The 19,091-nt window shown below is 39.1% G+C and overlaps 1 protein-coding gene across 8 annotated transcripts in view; it reads left to right on the top strand.

Moving 5' to 3' along the window:
* LOC127454165 (calcium/calmodulin-dependent protein kinase type II delta 1 chain) overlaps window positions 1–19,091 on the top strand; it is a 112,801-nt gene that overhangs the window by 21,173 nt on the left and 72,537 nt on the right. For all 8 annotated transcript variants that reach the window (XM_051721180.1, XM_051721196.1, XM_051721233.1 and 5 more), the window contains exon 3: window positions 9,723–9,782. In XM_051721180.1, the coding sequence (XP_051577140.1) occupies window positions 9,723–9,782 (60 nt within the window). The remainder of the gene's footprint in view (window positions 1–9,722; window positions 9,783–19,091) is intronic.

Below are 19,091 nucleotides of genomic sequence, written 5' to 3'. Positions count from 1 at the left end.
AATAGTGAACATGAATGAATGTTACATTTATATAGCACTTTTCTGACACTACACTCAAAGTGCTTTACACAGTGAACAGGAGACTCTCCTCAATCACAACCAGTGTGCAGCATCCACCTGGATGATGCAACAGCAGCCATAGTGCACCAATATGCTCACCACACACCAGCTATTGGTGCTATTGAGCCAATTAATGGATGGGGATTATTAGGTGGCCATGATTGATAAGGGCCAATGGGGGGAATTTGGTCAGGACACCAGGGTTACACTGCTACTCTTTTTGAGAAGTGTCCTGGGATTTTTAATGACCATAGAGAGTCAGGACCTTGGTTTCACATCTCATCCAAAGGATGGTGCCTTTTTTTACAGTATAGTGTCCCCATCACTATACTGAGGCAATAGGAACTACACAGTCCACAGGGTGAGCACCTCCTGCTGGACTCTTTAATACCTCTTCCAGCAGCAACCGTAGTTTTCCCAGGAGGTCTCCCATCCAGGTACTGACCAGGCTCAACCCTGCTTAGCTTCAGTAGGCAACCAGTCTTGAGCTACAGGGTGATATGACTGCAGGCCATATGATATCAATTTATCTATATCGCTGGAAAAAATCATATTCTAAATCAGTATTTTTGTTATTTGAAAGTCTCATTAAAAGTGAATGTATAACTACTACTTTTTTTTCTTTTTTTACCAGAGTTTCAGCATTTATTTTTGGTACTTTTCTAATGTCTTTTATATATAGATTTTAGAGATATGCACAAGTAATCATATTGCATTCGAATAACGCAGATAGACTTTCCTTTGCATTTTTAACTGAATTATAATGCTGAATCATCCTGTACTTTCCCTCTGAATCTCTCACCAAATCTTGCAGTTACAGTTGAGTCCATTGGGGGGCTACTTGGGATGTGTCGTCGAAGTGTTGGATGAGAGAGAAGGAGATATAATGGCCTCTTTGCTTTCAAGCATAGCCAAGTGTAGCAATACTTGTAAATATTGATTCTTATTGAATTCTACTCTTTTGGTATTTGGTTCTTGTTGGAGGCATGCAGTGGACGTGGATCTGCTTTTATGGTGAAAAGAAAATGCCAAGTGGTACAAGAAACTGAAGCTTATCAGACCAATGCATTTATGTGCGTTAAATATCTTAAAACAGGCGGAGCACATTTGACAAAAAGCCAACTTTCACCACTTGTGAAATGCTGAAAATGTGTAAGCCTTTATATATACTCAAGAGTTTATACATGTGCATTACCCAAATGCTGTCAGTACCCGTTTCTAAGCTCCGGGTAAGTGTAATTGTTTTATTTTTATTTTTTTATTTTTTTTACTGTTACCTTTTTAATTAATGGAAATTGTAAAAAAAATTCTCAAAAGAAAAACATAGTTTGTTGAAGTTATCTTACTTTTAAACCTTTCTTGGTAACTACTGTGAATAAAACTAAAAAAATTTCACGCACGTGTCATACTCATTATTTTTAAATTACATTTTATTTTAGGAGTAATCGAAGACTTGTTTTTTGTGGGTTACTCAACTACAAAATTACTCAAAAATACCCATCCCTAATTGATTTTACAATAGATTGTTTTAGCCTTGTACCAGACCCAGACTTTAAATATTAAAATATGAAAATCCATTATAATATTTAGTGCTGTCAGTCGATTAAAAATTGTAATCGCGATTAATCGCATCATATTTTTTTTTTGTAGTTAATCGCGATTAATCACAGATTTTGAAAGGACTTAAAAATGTGGCACTATTTTTCTGTAAGATGTATTTATTTCCTTCTTAGGAAAGAACACAAAACAATATGTAACAATATAATGCTTTATTAACATTTTCCAAACAAAGCCTTCCACAGTATAAAGATAGAAATGCACTAAAATATCAGAACAGAACAAAATGACAACAATCTCCTGTGATGCATATACTGTACATATACTGTTGATTATTGTTAGTAAACAAATAAAAAAATAATAAGAGTGTCTAGAGATCCAGAGTGCTAAAAGTGCCAGAAGTTGAGGAGACAGATATTTACAAATATATAATATATAAAAATATATAATAATATATGAAATATATTAATGTAAAAATAAAATTGTGTATTTTTGTTTCCTTGGCACATTCGTTTTCACTTTATTTAAACATACACTGCTTAAATAATGTATTTTATCTCTTGTTTTAAACATCCATATTCTGCAGTGTTCTCATACACTGTAAGGTGTGAGTGCAATCCGACTATTCAAATGCATGTTTGTAGTGGAAAACAATGCAGGGTCTGAGTCCTGAGCTCGTTTGAATAAGGCTGGAGTTATCAGATGCACATTTGCATATGCAGACGTGGGGGAGGTAGCCAAAAATAGAAGAGTAAAAAAAAATAAATAAAAAAAGAACCGTAGAGACATACAGACAGCAGACGTTTAAGTGACGGCTTGACATTGCCTAAGGGATATTCAGAGAGAGAGAGATAGAATGTGGATGTTAGGCAGATGTATAGAGAAGCAAAATGATTTATGAAATCAGACTCTTGCCCAAGAGAAAATGAAATGATGAAATCTGTGGCCTCTAATTAGCATTAACTTCACAATAAAACCATGTTTTTATCATTTGTAGTCACAAGGTAATATTACTCAGTGTATAATAATAATAATAATAATAATAATAATAATAATAATGTAATATATATTATATAGTCACAAGTTAAACCCCATCTACACTGGATGTGAGCTTGGCGTGCATATACTGTAGTTTGATATGGGCCGGTTGCTGCATCAGGTGCATTGACAGTAGGGCAGCACGATTATGACAAAAATCATAATTGTCGATTATTTCCCTTGATATTGTAATTGACCAGATTTTTTTTACCATTTGTCTGGCATGCTGCATCATTCCCGGACACGTTGACCATCACCAAATTTTCTTAGTGGAAACTCTGGTGTGCCTGTTTGTGTGTGTACATTTTTGTTCAGTCCTGTCTAGAATCAGTCTGTTTGGCCAGCTGCTTGAATTGGATGTCAACAGCCGGTGTTGTTCTCCACTTTAACAAACTGAGTTTCCTTGCCATTTCTGATAAGAACTTCACACACACGCACGCACGCACGCACGCACATACACAGATGCTTTTCAGACAGCCGGTTTTGTCCAAAAAGTACAAAAGAAATTGTGTAAAGTTACGTTCATACTACTGCAAGGGCAGAATGCACAATTTTTTCCTGAGGTCTGTTCCTCACAGAAAGCTATTGTAAGGCTCAAGAACATGTAGGGAGAATAAAGTGCACGCATTATAGTTTTAGTTTTCGGCTGTATTTTGGCTATATCATGAGGATAAATCAGTATCAGCCAATATTAACATTTTCAGAATTACCAGCATCTGTCAAAGTAAACACTACTATGCTACTCTTACAGTATTTTTGCAGTATGCAGAATGTATACTGGGCATAGTATGCACATTTTCTGAGTGCATCAAAAGGCCCCGGATGACCTACTAATGTGCACAATGCCTGGAGTGAAACCTTAAAGAGATAGTTCACCCAAACATTAAAATTCTGTCATCGTTTATTTACTCCCATGTTGTTCCAAACCAGTATGACTTTTTAAAAAAAATTTTTATACTTGTTACACGAAAGGAGATGTTATGGAAAATGTTGTGCATTTAGAACACCCTTGCAGTGCCATGACAACCATTTAGAATTCCCTAGTAATGCCCTGACAACCACCCAGAATACTCTAGCAACCACCTAGCAATGCCCTAGTATCCACTCAGAACACCTTACCAATGCCCTGACAACCACTAAAACACCTTCGAAACCACTTAGCAATGCCCTAGTAGCCATTTAGAACACACTAGCAATATCCTGACAACCACTGAGAACACAATAGCAACCAGCATTCAGTTGCAGAGTAGCCACTCAGAACACCATAGCAATGCCATCAGTCACCATTACCTTTATTGCATCTCTTTGTCCAAACAATGAAAGTGAATAGTGACTGACTAACATTTTGCCTTTTGTGTTACACGGAAAAAAATTAAGTCGTACGGGTTTAGGTAGAAATTAAGCATTAAGGTGTTTTTTTTGTTTTGTTTTGTTTTTTCAGAAGGTTTTTAATCACTTTACATTAAAAAAATAGGTAAAATAAATTTAAAGATGAAAGAATGTATATCATGATATGTATCATTATCAACCAAACATTTACAGAAAATCGTGATAGAAATATTTGCTTATTTTGTGCCTTTTTGCTTATAAATGACAAAAGAATTGGTAAATGATGAGAGAATTAAAAATGTTTTCTGCTAATTACTTCTTGACTTGATATTTGACCAGACTGCCGAAATGTAAAACATTTTTCCACAAAATTGGATTAAAAATGGACAATAATCATATTTATTTCTGAGATGATCACTGGACTTCACTTGCTTAATTAAACATGCAACGTAATGAGGTCACGTAACAATGTTGCATACTACTGCTTGAAATGTTTATTCTTGCGTACTGTATAGTTTTATTAACAATTTTTTTTACAAAATATTAGACTGAATACAGTAGATAGTGCAAAGAATGCAGTATGCAGGTACTAGTATTCTGTTCCAAACATATGCTGCAACTTTTTCTCCTCTGTAGCAATTGTTAGTTCACTGTGTTTTTGTCATGTCACTCTATTGCAGGTTTCTCTGTCTTGTTTTCTGTCCGACTGCTTTCACCTCTTCTGTACTAATTTGTTTGTTATGCAAACTTTGTACCTGCCTAACTACTAGTAGACATCAGGCCACTATTGAACTCTGCTAAACAGAATTTTCAAAGTTGTCAAATCAAGTCAACTGTCCATTGATGCGATTAGTGCAATATATATATACACAGTACTGTGCAAAAGTTTTAGGCACTTGTGAAAAATGTTGCATAGTGAGGATGTCTTCAAAAATAATGCCATAAATAGTTTCCAGTAAACATAAAAAAGTTAAATCAATATTTGGTGTAACCACCTTTGCCTTTAAAACAGCCCCAATTCTCCTAGGTACACCTGGACACAGTTTTTCTTGGTTGTTGGCAGATAGGATGTTTCAAGCTTCTTGGAGAATTCACCACAGTTCTTCTATCTATTTAGGCTGTCTCAATTGCTTCTGTCTCTTTATATAATCTCAGACTGACGAGATGTTCAGTGGGGGCTCTGTGGGGGCCATGACATCTGTTGCAGGGCTCCCTGTTCTTCTATTTTAATCTTTTCTATTTGCAAAAGTAATGTTTGGGAGTCTAACATTTATATTTCCTATTGACACACTAAAGCTGAAGATATAAATAACCATCTTAAGACAAATGCTTTTGTGAAACATCTTATGTGTCTAAGACTTTTGCACAGTACTGTATGTGTGTGTGTGTGTGTGTGTGTGTGTGTGTGTGTATATATATATATATATATATATATATATATATATATATTACACACTACCGGTCAAAAGTTTTGAAACACTTGACTGAAATGTTTCTCATGATCTTAAAAATCTTTTGATCTGAAGGCGTATGCTTAAATGTTTGAAATTAGTTTTGTAGACAAAAATATAATTGTGCCACCATATTAATTTATTTCATTACAAAATAAAAATGTTATATAAAAAAAAAAAAAAACATTTTTGAAATTGATGACTTGGACCAAATAATAAAGAAAAGCAGCCACTAAGTGCCCAACATAGATGGGAACTCCTTCAATACTGTTTAAAAAGCATCCCAGGGTGATACCTCAAGAAGTTGGTTGAGAAAATGTCAAGAGTACATTTCTGAAAATTCTAGGTAAAGGGTGACTACTTAGAAGATGCTAAAATATAACACAGTTTTGATTTATTTTGGATTTTGTTTAGTCACAACATAATTCCCATAGTTCCATTTATGTTATTCCATAGTTTTGATGACTTTATTATTATTCTAAAATGTGAATAAAAACAATTATAATAAAGAATAAGTGTTTGAAAACTTTTGACCGGTATACAGTTGAAGTCAGAAGTTTACATACATCTTAGCCAAACACATTTAAACTCAGTTTTTCACAATTCTTGACATTTAATCGTAGAAAGCATTCCCTGTCTTAGGTCAGTTAGGATCACTACTTTATTTTAAGAATGTGAAATGTCAGAATAATAGTAGAGAGAATGATTTATTTCAGCTTTTATTTCTTTCATCACATTCCCAGTGGGTCAGAAGTTTACAAACAATTTATTAATATTTGGTAGCATTGCCTTTAAATTGTTTAACTTGGGTCAAACATTTTGGGTAGCCTTCCACAAGCTTCTTGCAATAAGTTGCTGGAATTTTGGCCCATTCCTCCAGACAGAACTGGTGTAACTGAGTCAGGTTTGTAGGCCTCCTTGCTCGCACACGCTTTTTCAGTTCTGCCCACAAATTTTCTGTCAGATTGAGGTCAGAGCTTTGTGATGGCCACTCTAGTACCTTGACTTTGTTGTCCTTAAGCCATTTTACCACAACTTTGGAGGTATGCTTGGGGTCAGTGTCCATTTGGAAGACTCATTTGTGACCAAGCTTTAACTTCCTGGCTGATGTCTTGAGGTGTTGCTTCAATATATCCACACAATTTTCCTTCCTCATGATGCCATCTATTTTGTGAAGCGCACCAGTCCCCCTGCAGCAAAGTATCCCCACAACATGATGCTGCCACCCCCATGCTTCACGGTTGGGATGGTGTTCTTCGGCTTGCAAGCCTCACCCTTTTTCTTCTAAACATAACGATGGTCATTATGGCCAAACAGTTTAATTTTTGTTTCATCAGACCAGAGGAAATTTCTCCAAAAAGTTAAAAGCTTTGTCCCTATATGCACTTGCAAACTGTAGTTTGGCTTTTTTCTTGCGGTTTTGGAGCAGTGGCTTCTTTCATTGTTGAGCAGCCTTTCAGGTTATGTCGATATAGGACTCGTTTTACTGTGGATATAGATACTTGTCTATCTGATTCCTCCAGCATCTTCACAAGGTCCTTTGCTGTTGTTCTAGGATTGATTCGCACTTTTCGCACCAAACTATGTTCATTTCTAGGAGACAGAATGCAGCTCTTTCCTGAGCGGTATGATGGCTGCATGGTCCCATGGTGTTTATACTTGCGTACTATTGTTTGTAGAGATGAACGTGATACCTTCAGGCATTTGGAAATGGCTTTCAAGGATGAACCAGACTTGTGGAGGTCCAAAATATATATATATATATATATATATATTTTTTTTTTTTCTTGGCTAATTTCTTTTGATTTTCCATGATGACAAGCAAAGAGGCACTAAGTTTGAAGGTAGGCCTTAAAATACATCCACAAGTGCACCTAAAATTGACTTCAATTAGCCAATTAACCTATCAGAAGCTAATTGCCTAAATGCTTGAAATAATTTTCTGGAATTTTCCAAGCTGCTTAAAGTCACAGTTAACTTAGTATATGTAAACTTCTGACCCACTGGAATTGTGATTATATTCAATTAAAAGTGAAACATTCTGTCTGTAAACAATTGCTGGAAAAATTACTCATGTCATGCACAAAGTAGATGTCCTAAATGACTTGCCAAAAATAGTGTGCCAATATGAAATCTGTGGAGTGGTTAAAAAATGAATTTTAATGACTTCAACCTAATTGTGTGTAAACTTCTGACTTCAACTGAGATATATATATATATATATATATATATATATATATATATATTCTGCACTATGCATGTCAATGGGCAGTTGACTTGATTTGACAACTTTGAGAATAGTTGCCTGCCCCATTTCTGGCATTCTCTCTCTCACTCTGTCAGATGGGACCTGACTGAACTGGGTCAATGCAACACTTAAAATATGCAAAAAAACTAGATTTGAATGAAAAACTCTCCATCGGGGACATTTAATGAAGAACATCGCATATTGCTAAACTTTTCTAATAATCAGGAGAGTAGAAATTGATTATACCAGTCTAGAATAATCCTTGAATTAGATCTATTTTTTCACATTATTCTTTTACAGTATGTCTAACTGGGTTCCTGTTGCTCAACTGATAAATCATGGTGCTAGCTACATGAAGGTCATGGGTTTGATTCCCAGGGAAATATACTTTATGCCATGAATGCACTGTAAAAGTGTATGCTAAATGCATACATGTAAATTAACACTACAGTACAAGCAGGGAAGGATTTATATTTAGCTGTTGGTATTGCAAGTGAACATTGTAATTCTGTTATGTCACAGATTACCCAGCTTCCCTCTTGAAAGGAACCCAACAACTGTCTACAGAATCCTTTTAATGGTGTGTCTGAACACCCCACCAATGTCCTGACAACCACTCAGAACACCCTCAGAACACCCTAGCAATGCCCTGACAACCACTCATAACGCCCTAGAAACCACCTAGCAATGCCCTAGTAGCCACTCAGAACACCATAGAAATGGCCTGACAACAACTTAAATCACCTTAGCAACTGTATAGCAACACCCTGACAGCCATTTAGAACACCCTTGTAACCACCTAGCCATGCCCACACAGCCTTGCAATGCCCTGACAACCATTTAGAGCACCCTAGCAATGCTCTGACAACCACTAAGAACATCCTAGCAACCTCTTAGAAACGCTGTACTATCCACTCAGAGCACCTTATCAATACCCTGACAACCCAACCCCTCAAAACACCCTAGAAACCACCTAGCAACGCCCTAGTATCCACTCAGAACACCTTACCAATGCCCTGACAACTGCTCAAAACACCCTAGAAACCACCTAGCAACACGTAGTATCCACTCAAAACACCTTACCAATGGCCTAACAACCACTCAAAACACCATAGAAACCACCTAGCAATGCCCTAGTAGCCACTCAGAACACCCTAGCAATGCCCTGACAACCACTCAGAATGCCCTAGCAATGCCCTAGAAGCCACTCAGAACACCATAGCAATGCCCTGACAACCACTCAGATCACCTTAGCAACTGTATAGCAATGCCCTGACTGCCACTCAGAACACCCTTGCAACCATCTAGCCATGCCCACTCAGAACACACTAGGAATGCCCTGACAACCATTTAGAACACCCATGCAATGCCCTGACAACCACTTAGAACACCCTAGCAACCTCCTAGCCTTTGTAGCCACATATAATGCTCAAGCATTTACCTAGCAATGACCTAATAGCAACTCAGAATACCCTAGCAATCACTTAGTAACACCCCAGTAGCTACTCAGAACACTCTAGCAATGCAACGACAACCTTTTAGAACGCCTAGTAGCAACACCTTAGTGGTCTCTCAGAACACCCTAGCAATGTCCTGACTCCTGACAACCACTCAGAACACCTTAGCAACTGCATAGCAACAATCTGGCAACCACCCACAACACCCTTGCATTGTGGTGGTGAGTTTCGTAAGGGCAAGCACCACTCACTTTTTCTTCAGAAAATCTTTCTCTTGAAATTGATTGACAAACAGGTCATCATTGATGTGTATTGATCGTGCCTCTTAAATGACATTCTACTTATTTGCTATCTACTGTAATATTTTCACCCTGTGGAGCCTAAAGCAAATATTTTGGAGATGGATTTTTACACAATTCCTGTGGAACTATCATTTGAATTTTTATTTTCTTGTTTGGATATTCTGTCTTCTCATTGGACGATTTTCCTTGACTTTTGATAAATCGTTTGTCCTGTGAAATTTAATGTATTGCTGTTTGCTATTACATTAACACTAACATCTTTTTCACTTTTGTTTTATAGATCACCAAAAGCTGGAACGAGAGGCCCGAATTTGTCGCCTGCTCAAGCATCCCAACATTGGTAAGGACAAAACAAACACACACTAGCACACACACGGCAGTAAAAGATTCACTTCTTGCATTTTGTGGTGGTAACAAACCTCAGTTCTCTAGGGGGCGATAGAGATCCTTTCAAATGTCTGTACTATTGAACCAGATGTGGTGTTATTCAGGTTGACAGTAGTGGGTGTGTTCCATTCAGAAGTGATCATCCCTATGCCCTATTCCCTTCGAAGACTTTACTATCCACTGTGTGGGCTTTGGAGGGTTAGAATGTGTGGGTCTAAAAAAAATAGTCATTCGGAACTCACTTTTTAAGTCATTTTTATTGTAAATTCTGTTAGAAGCGATCTTACAGCTTGAATATCATGATTGTTTTCCCTTCAAAGTGCCCTTCGGAGGGTGATTTATCCCATTTGGAATGCAGGGAGTTTAATAGTGCACTCAGTAACTTTTGTCTTTGTGTCATCTTGGACTTACAGTGACACCTAGTGGCTTGGATGCAGCATCATTTAAAATCAATAGTTTTCAGTTTCAGATGCCGTTGTAGAAATGTAGTATTCACAGTCAGCCATGATTACTTTAATCAATGAGTGAAAGTGTCAAATAACAGGACGGTTACGGAGATTAAGCGAGTAGTATTCCGCTGGTTATGTGATTCAAACATGGCCGCCCCCATGTGCGGACCCTCTCTATGTAGAATAAAACAGCTTTTATAAGGTTACTGATGACTAAAGTCTTCATTTTAATGTGAGTGGTCATGATACCCTACATATATTGCAAAATTACAATTCATGTCTTTTAGGAGTTAAACTTTTTTAATGAGGAATAAAATACTGAGTGCACCTTTAACCTACTTTAATTAACTCAAGATTAAAGTAGGATTCCCTTCAAACTGTTATTTTGCCATTACAGTAGTTGACCTGAAAGAGAATGGCTGTAGAAGAAGAGAGTTTGTGCCTTGTTCGCTATAGCGCCCCTAGTGGCAACACTGAGAATGCAAAGTGTTCGTGTGTTTTGTTACGAAACCACTCTGACATATTCTAGAATGGAAAATTGTACAAAATCCAGCATTCGTAGCGTGAAGCATCAGCGTTCACATACTTGCATATAGGATGTTTCGGGCCTTAATGCTTTCTTCAGTACTGTACAAATATTAGTGAATATCTACATTAAGACAGTCAATTCTCCCAGCATGCTCACATTCACAAGGTTTTAATGCTGAGTGATTCATCTTAATTAGGTCATGTAAAACTGACCTGTAAGCGATTAAAGTGGTAAAAGCTAAAATTGTCCGAGCTTGTCTGCCCACACTCACTCACCTCCAAGCCAGCTGTAAGATTACAGACGTGGGTGTTTTCTAGCTATAATTATGGCTATAACACAAAGCTACAGATAAACTGAAATATTTGGAAGCGCATTCCAACTCCCATATGTACATCTTTTTACACAAGAACGTTGAGCCATTGAAATCTGTCTCTGTTCCACATCTTACAGTTCAAAACCTTTTTTGTCTTCTGTATTCCCACAGTACCATCAGTAAGGCCCTTCATCAGAAATGTGATAATAAAATCATACGTTTATCATATGATGAACAGACTCACTAAGGCTAACTATTATTATTTTTTCTTTCCTTAAAAAGGAACTGAACAAATTATTAGATTAATTTTGATTAGTTTTGTTTATTATCTATTAGTAGTTTTGTAAGTATTTTTATACTAAAAACGGAAAACTTTTTATGTGTTTTTGCTGTTCGTTTACACGACAATGGCGTTTTGGGGCCTGAAAACGCAAACTTTTGAAAACGGGTTTCAAAGTGCACGTTTTTGAAAACGATGCCGTTATCATCTCCGTGTAAACATACAAAAATGCGAATTTGTGAAAACGATGACTTCATACGCGCACATATTACTTGTTCAGTCTATAGGCATGCGTGCGAGTACTTCAAAACAACACACGAGACATTCAAAACTACAATGGTGGACTACAGGACTGTGTTTGTGCTGCTCAAGATTTTGAGTTTATTTACACTTCTCCAGCAAAGTAATTGTAGTAATAAAGCAACCTCATCGTCCATCCAGACAAAATTGCTCGATGCTTTCGCCATCATAATTGTTTGTATTCACCGCACTGTGGAAGAATGCTTATGTGCGCAGGTGCGTAGTGTTTCTTTACAAAGTGACATCGCCAACTACTGGCCTGGCATGCATAATACAGCACTTTTAGTCGTTTTTGCAGATCTGTGTGAACGGGGATCGTTTTGACAACGTTGTCGTCTGTACACGAAACTTTTGAAAAACGCAAAGGAAAAATCTTTCCGTTTTTAGTACATCGTTGTCGTGTAAACGTACCCTTAGTTAACCTCCCACTCAGACTTTGAGAATGATTAATGTTACTTGAATTTGTGCTCTTTTAGTGCATTTATATCTTTATGGAGTGGAAGGCTTTGTCTTGGAAACATTTGATAAAACATTAATATTATATATATAGAGGTCGACAGATATGGGTTTTTTAATTATCCAGAGAGCGCGGTGGCCGATATAATGCCAATATATCACACAGTTTAATATAGTAAATAACATATCAAATTGCTTATTTAGCACTATATTTACTTTCAAATTCCACACAAAACTTTAACTTTATAAAAAAGAAAAAATAAGATTGTGTTTGAAATGGTAGATAGCAGTTTGTTCTGATTTCTGTTTAGTCATTCAATTTAAGTAATTTATTTGAACATAAAGAAATATACTGTATAATATATTAGGAAGAAGGAAATAATGCACACAGTAGTCTAGCAAACATGGATGGCATGTGCGCATTAGCAATCGCATTTTCTCACAAAAGACCGAATTAAACCAATTGTACATACTGTGCACAGTGAATATGACATTTACCTATAGCGCATGTGAAGCACTTTTACTTTGAAGTTGCTCTTAGCAACATTTTAGGCAGAATGTTATCCAGAGCAGGTTCAGAAATTAAGGGGACTTGGGGCAAAAATGCCACCAAAAGTGACAAAAATGCCCCTGAAATTCAAAATACAGTGGCAAAAAAATAACTTTTTAATGAATTTCTGTTATTTTATTTATAACATCTGATATAGTACCTAATATTCTATTCTAAGGCAAGTTATACACATTATCACATACTCTAAAATATGATTTGATGTTATATTTAGTTTTATGGGTAGGATGCCAAATATTAAGATTGAGATAAATTGAATATTTGTATGAAAGGATTACACTGTATATTTTTATGTTTCAAAAAAAAAAAAAAAAAGAAAAGCCTTCATAAATATAAAAAAAAAAAAAAAATGTAAAAAAAAAAAAAAAAAAAATGCCCCAGAAAATCTAATCCAGGGGGCAATTACTGCCCCTTTATGGAAAAGTTAAATTCTGACACTGATCTACAGTCACCATTCACTTTCATTGTATGGAAGAAAAAATACTTTTTTAAAAAAGAAAGTCATACAGGTTTGGAACAACACAAATTCAAATGATGACAAAATGTTCCTTTTTTGGGTCAACTATCCCTTTAGGTTTCAAAATGAAAATAGTGGGGCTGATGGGGATTTTTACCCTGTTGTAAATATGAGAAAATTATGACTTTAAAGCCTCTATATTTGTGACACTAGATTTGCGGTAAGTACATGCAGGGAAATTTGTGGTCAGCAGTCACATATTCCTCATAACAGCATCCGTTACTCATGACACAAAACCCAGCGGCTTTCCTGAACTAACGGAGGGATTTCTCCTCTCCAAAACGAAAATCAATTGGAAAGCCATTCTCTTTCTGTTGCTATAGCAACAGGTTCGGGCAGCCAACTGTATCATAGATGAGAGAAGATGCATGAGATATTCATACAGGGGGGATTCCTCGCTGTAAATTTCTCTATAATGCAATCCATATTTCCCAATCAAAGACTAAGCCATCTTATTCCTCAGAGAAATTACTTCAGGAATCATTTTATTTCCCACAATTCAATTCAAACCAAGTAGCCTTGATGATCTATCTTGCCTCATTAGAAGATGTTCGCCTTTCGACTGAGTTATTGTCAGTATTGATGTGCAAATAAACTGATCCTGAGGCTCTGTTTCAAACCCTTGTGAGCTGCCTACCTAGACAGCTTTTTAAGACATCATCACACTCCTGACCCAAAGACTGTTCCAAACAGAAGACAGCAGAATTATGCTCCGAAACCTCGTTTTGGCCAAAGTTTAAGGCAGAATTGCATGTATCCTTAATGGATAGGACAATTAATTTAGTATATATATTACACACATTTAGTATACAGTATATACATATATACGTAGATAACCTATAGATGACCTACATACTATACAGTGTCCACTGTAAAACACTTCAAAAAATAGATTTTGCCCAACTTTTACTTACAGCATGTCCACTGATTTTATGGCATGTATACATATACTTGTATCAAAGATTTATACCTGTAAAAATGCGTCTAATTAACTATATCTGGAAAAAAAAGCGGAATATTTTAACATGTACATTTTTAAATAAATGATGACTAACTGATTTCTTGCAAGTCTTTGAGACAAAGTATAATGTAAATATATTTATGATTTTTGAAAAATAAATAAATCAATATGGAAAGAATTTACTGTTTGTTGAAATGTATCATTAATCGTGAATAATCACAGAAAATTGTGCAATTAATTTGTTAAATATATTTTATAGATTCATAGCCCTATATATATATATATATATATATATATATATATATATATATATATATATATATATATATAAACATTTTTACATTTTAACATGTACATATTTAAATAATTAAAATAAATGACTAACCTATTTCTCACAAGTTGTTTTAGACAAAGTATAATGTAAATATTTTTATGATTATATTTTTTAATGTTTGTTGTAATGTATCATGTACCGTGATTAATCACAGAAAACTGCAATTAGTTCATTAAAAATGTTAAATCGATTCAAAGCCCTAATATATATATATATATATATATATATATATATTCTGTATATACACTGGCGGCCAAAAGTTTGGAATAATATACAGATTTTGCTCTTATGGAAAGAAAATTGTTGCTTTTATTCACCAAATTGGCATTCAACTGATCACAATGTATAGTCAGGACATAAATAACGTGAAAAATTACTAGTGGAAAATTTGGGCATCTCTTGATACCAAGCCAAGGTCAGGTAGACCAAGAAAAATTTCAGCCACAACTGCCAGAAGAATTGTTCGGGATACAAAGAAAAACCCACAGGTAACCTCAGGAGAAATACAGGCTGCTCTGGAAAAAGACGGTGTGGTTGTTTCAAGGAGCACAATACAACGATACTTGAACAAAAATGAGCAGCGTGGTCGAGTTGCCAGAAAGAAGCCTTTACTATGCCAGTGCCACAAAAAAGCCTGGTTACAATATGCCCGACAACACCTTGACACACCTCACAGCTTCTGGCACACTGTAATTTGGAGTGACGAGACCAAAATTGAGCTTTATGGTCACAACCATAAGCGCTATGTTTGGAGAGGGGTCAACAAGCACTATTGTGAAAAGAATACCATTCTCACTGTGAAGCATGGTGGTGGCGGCTCACTGATGTTTTGGGGGAGTGTGAGCTCTGAAGGCACGGGGAATCTTGTGAAAATTGATGGCAAAATGAATGCAGCATGTTATCAGAAAATACTGGCAGACAATTTGCATTCTTCTGCACGAAAGCTGCGAATGGGACGCTCTTGGACTTTCCAGCATGACAGTGACCCTAAGCACAAGGCCAAGTTGACCCTCCAGTGGTTACAACAGAAAAAGGTGAAGGTTCTGGAGTGGCCATCACAGTCTCCTGACCTTAATATCATCGAGCCACTCTGGGGAGATCTCAAACGTGCGGTTCATGCAAGACGACCAAAGACTTTGCATGACCTGGAGGCATTTTGCCAAGACGAATGGGCAGCTATATCACCTGCAAGAATTTGGGGCCTCATAGACAACTATTACAAAAGAATGCACGCTGTCATTGATGCTAAAGGGGGCAATACACAGTATTAAGAACTAAGGGTATGCAGACTTTTGAACAGGGGTCATTTAATTTTTTTCTTTGTTGCCATGTTTTGTTTTATGATTGTGCCATTCTGTTATAACCTACAGTTGAATATGAATCCCATAAGAAATAAAAGAAATGTGTTTTTCCTGCTCACTCATGTTTTCTTTAAAAATGGTACATAGATTACCAATTCTCCAAGGATATGCAAACTTTTGAGCACAACTGTATGTATATGTATGTGTGTATGTATTTATATATATATATATATATATATATATATATATATATATATACATATACATACACACACACACACACACACGTTGTTCATATATATGGGCATACAGTATATGTTCATATTTCCAAATCCACTGTTTGGAATGTTGTATGCACTATTGTATATGTGAAAACAGAGTAGTATATTTATTTGTAGTATTTAAAAAAATATATTTTGTATATTGTATGTGTAAGAATGTGGCATACTTATTTTATCAATTAAAACATCTCGGTTACTGTTGTAACCTCCGTTCCCTGATGGAGGGAACGAGAAGTTGTGTCGATGTAGTGACACTAGGGGTTGCTCCTGGGAGCCCCAAACACCTCTAATCTTTGAGAAAAGGCCAATGAGAATTGGCGAGTGGAATTTGCATGTCACTCCCCCGGACATATGGGTATAAAAGGAGCTGGCTTGCATCCACTCATTCAGGTTTTGTGCTGAGGAGCCGAGACAAGGTCCCAGCCATTTCAGCGGATAGTACAGCATTGTGGCAAGAGGGACACAACGTCTCATTCCCTCCATCAGGGAATGGAGGTTACAACAGTAACCGAGACTTTCCCCTTCTGTCACTCACTCAACGTTGTGTCGATGGACCGTGTTATGTGAACTGCCGATGCAGGTGCAAGCAAGCTGCTGCGTGCGAAATAGCAGGTGCATCAGTCCGCATGTAACCTCCCCCAATGCCCCACAAGACGTCATGTAGTTCCCCACATTCCAGAGGGGGGGAAGTGACATTACTAGCGTGGGAGCAGGCCGCTCCAGCCGCGGCCTTTTCTCTCTATGTTTTCTCTCCACAGAGTATTAGATTCGGCTGGGGCCATCTTATGCTATTACATGCACCGGGGAAGGTGTTCTATTTTTTTCCTATTCTTTCAGGGTGAAAAGATCCTGCGGAGACCACATCATGCCCGGAGGAGAGGTAACGTGGTGATACGTCACGTGGGCTCACTAGCCGCACATGGAAGAGGTGCGGTGGTAGGTCCTGCCTGGAAGGGGAGGAGCTCTACAAACACAGCAACCGGGGGCAGAGAGGGCTCTGCCCAAGGGAGACGCGGGTCTGTGGAGCACCTATCCCACTGTGGGCATATTAGTACCCGTAGTGGTTCCGGCTGCGAATTCCTCCGCAGAATTCATGAGCCACAGGGCTAGGGAGGAAGGACATCCAGAGTTCACAGTTCGTGAACTTGCATGGGAGAAGCAGCGCACGATGGAGGGAAAAGGCACTATACGCAAGCGATACACCCGGCCAGCGGTTCCGAATTACTAAACTTACCTGTTCGTACCTGACGAAACTGGCTCAACCCAGAGATTGTAATATCTCGCAAAGGTATTGGGTGTTGCCCAGCCCGCTGCTCTGCAGATGTCTGCTAGAGAGGTGCCATTGGCCAGTGCCCACGAGGATGCCAGACTCCTTGTAGAGTGTGCTCGTATTCCCAAAGGGGCGGGCACGGCCTGGGCCTGGTATGCCAGCGCGATGGCATCCATGATCCAGTGGGCAAGCCTCTGTTTTGAGACAGCGTTCCCTTTCTGCTGTCTGCCGAAGCAGACAAAGAGCTGCTCAGAGCATCTAGAGCTCTGCGTGCGATCCAAATAGATGCGCAAAGCACGCAATGGACACAGCAACGTTAAGGTTGGGTCTGCCTCCTCCCGGGGCAGCTTCGCTTGCAGGCTCACCACCTGACCCCTAAGGGGTCGTGGGAACCTTGGGCACATAGCCGGTCGGGGTCTCAAGACCAAAATCCAGGCAGGTGTCGCTGCCAGAGGACGCCTGCAGGTCGAACCCTCTTGATGGATTTCGTGAGCGCAGTCAGGAGGGCCGTCTTCAAAGAGAGGGCTTTCAGCTTGACTGACTCTAGTGGCTCAAGCGGTGCTCTCCGAAAGCCCAAAAGGACCACGGAGAGATTCTGAGGGAAAGAGGCATAGCCTAGGAGGATTCAACCTCCTGGCACCTTTCAGGAACTTGATAATCAGGTCGTGCTTCCCCAAGGACTTACCGTCTGCCATGTCGTGGTGCGCCGCTATGGCGACCACATACACCTTCAAGGTGGAGGGGGACAGCCGCCCCTCCAGCTTCTCCTGCAGGGAGGGAAGCACTGACCAACTGCGCATCTCTGGGGGCCTTCACCTCGGGAAGAACACCAATTTGCGAACGAACGCCACTTCAGGGCAAATAGCTGCCTCATAGAGGGAGCCTTGGCCTGAGTGACCGTGTCTACCACTGCCAGTGGTAAGCCACTTAAAGTCTTCCGCGTCCCGTCCAGGGCTTGCCAGACATGGAGATTCCAGAGGTCTGGGCACGGGTGCCAGATGGTGCCCCGTCCCTGAGAGAGGAGGTCTTGCCTCGGGGGAGTCTGCCAGGGAGGGGCTGTCCGAGGAGCGCAAGATCCAAGAACCAAGCTTGAGTGGTCCAGTACGGCGCCACGAGGGTGACCTGTTCCTTGCCCTCCCTGAACTTGCACAGACATTTGCGCAGCCCCCGGGGCCAGCTGTGTGCCAGCGCGTCTGTGCCGAGGGGAGCCCCCGTCGGAGAATACCAGAGCGGGCAGTGGGAGGATTTCCGGGAAGCAAACAGGTCTACCTGTGCTTCGCTGAATCAACTCCAAAACAGCTGGCCCACCTGGGGGTGGAGTTTTGACTCTACCCTGAGCGTCACCCGCCGCGACAGTGCGTCTGCTGTACAGTTCAGGCCGCTTGTGATGTGAGTGGTCCGCAGCGACCTCAGTCAGCTGACTCCGGAGGAGGAGACTGTGGGCGAGTTGTGGCATGCGACTCGGATGTAAGCCGCCTTTGTGGTTTATATACGCCCCCGTCGCCGTGTTGTCTGGCCAGACCAACACGCGCTTGCCCTGGATCAACGGCAAAAGCTTCCGCAGAGCGAGCAGTACCGCCAACAACACGAGGCTGTAGATATGCCAGCAGAGTCGCGGTCCTGTCCAGGAGCCAGTGGCTGTGTGCCCGTTGCACACAGCGCCCCAGCCTAACTTGGAGGCATCCGTCATAACCACGACGTGC

The sequence above is a fragment of the Myxocyprinus asiaticus genome, chromosome 2 (assembly GCF_019703515.2).
Source record: "Myxocyprinus asiaticus isolate MX2 ecotype Aquarium Trade chromosome 2, UBuf_Myxa_2, whole genome shotgun sequence".
Classification (NCBI taxonomy): domain Eukaryota; kingdom Metazoa; phylum Chordata; class Actinopteri; order Cypriniformes; family Catostomidae; genus Myxocyprinus; species Myxocyprinus asiaticus.
The sequence above is the reverse complement of the archived record's forward strand: the minus strand, read 5'-3'. Positions and strand labels throughout refer to the sequence as shown.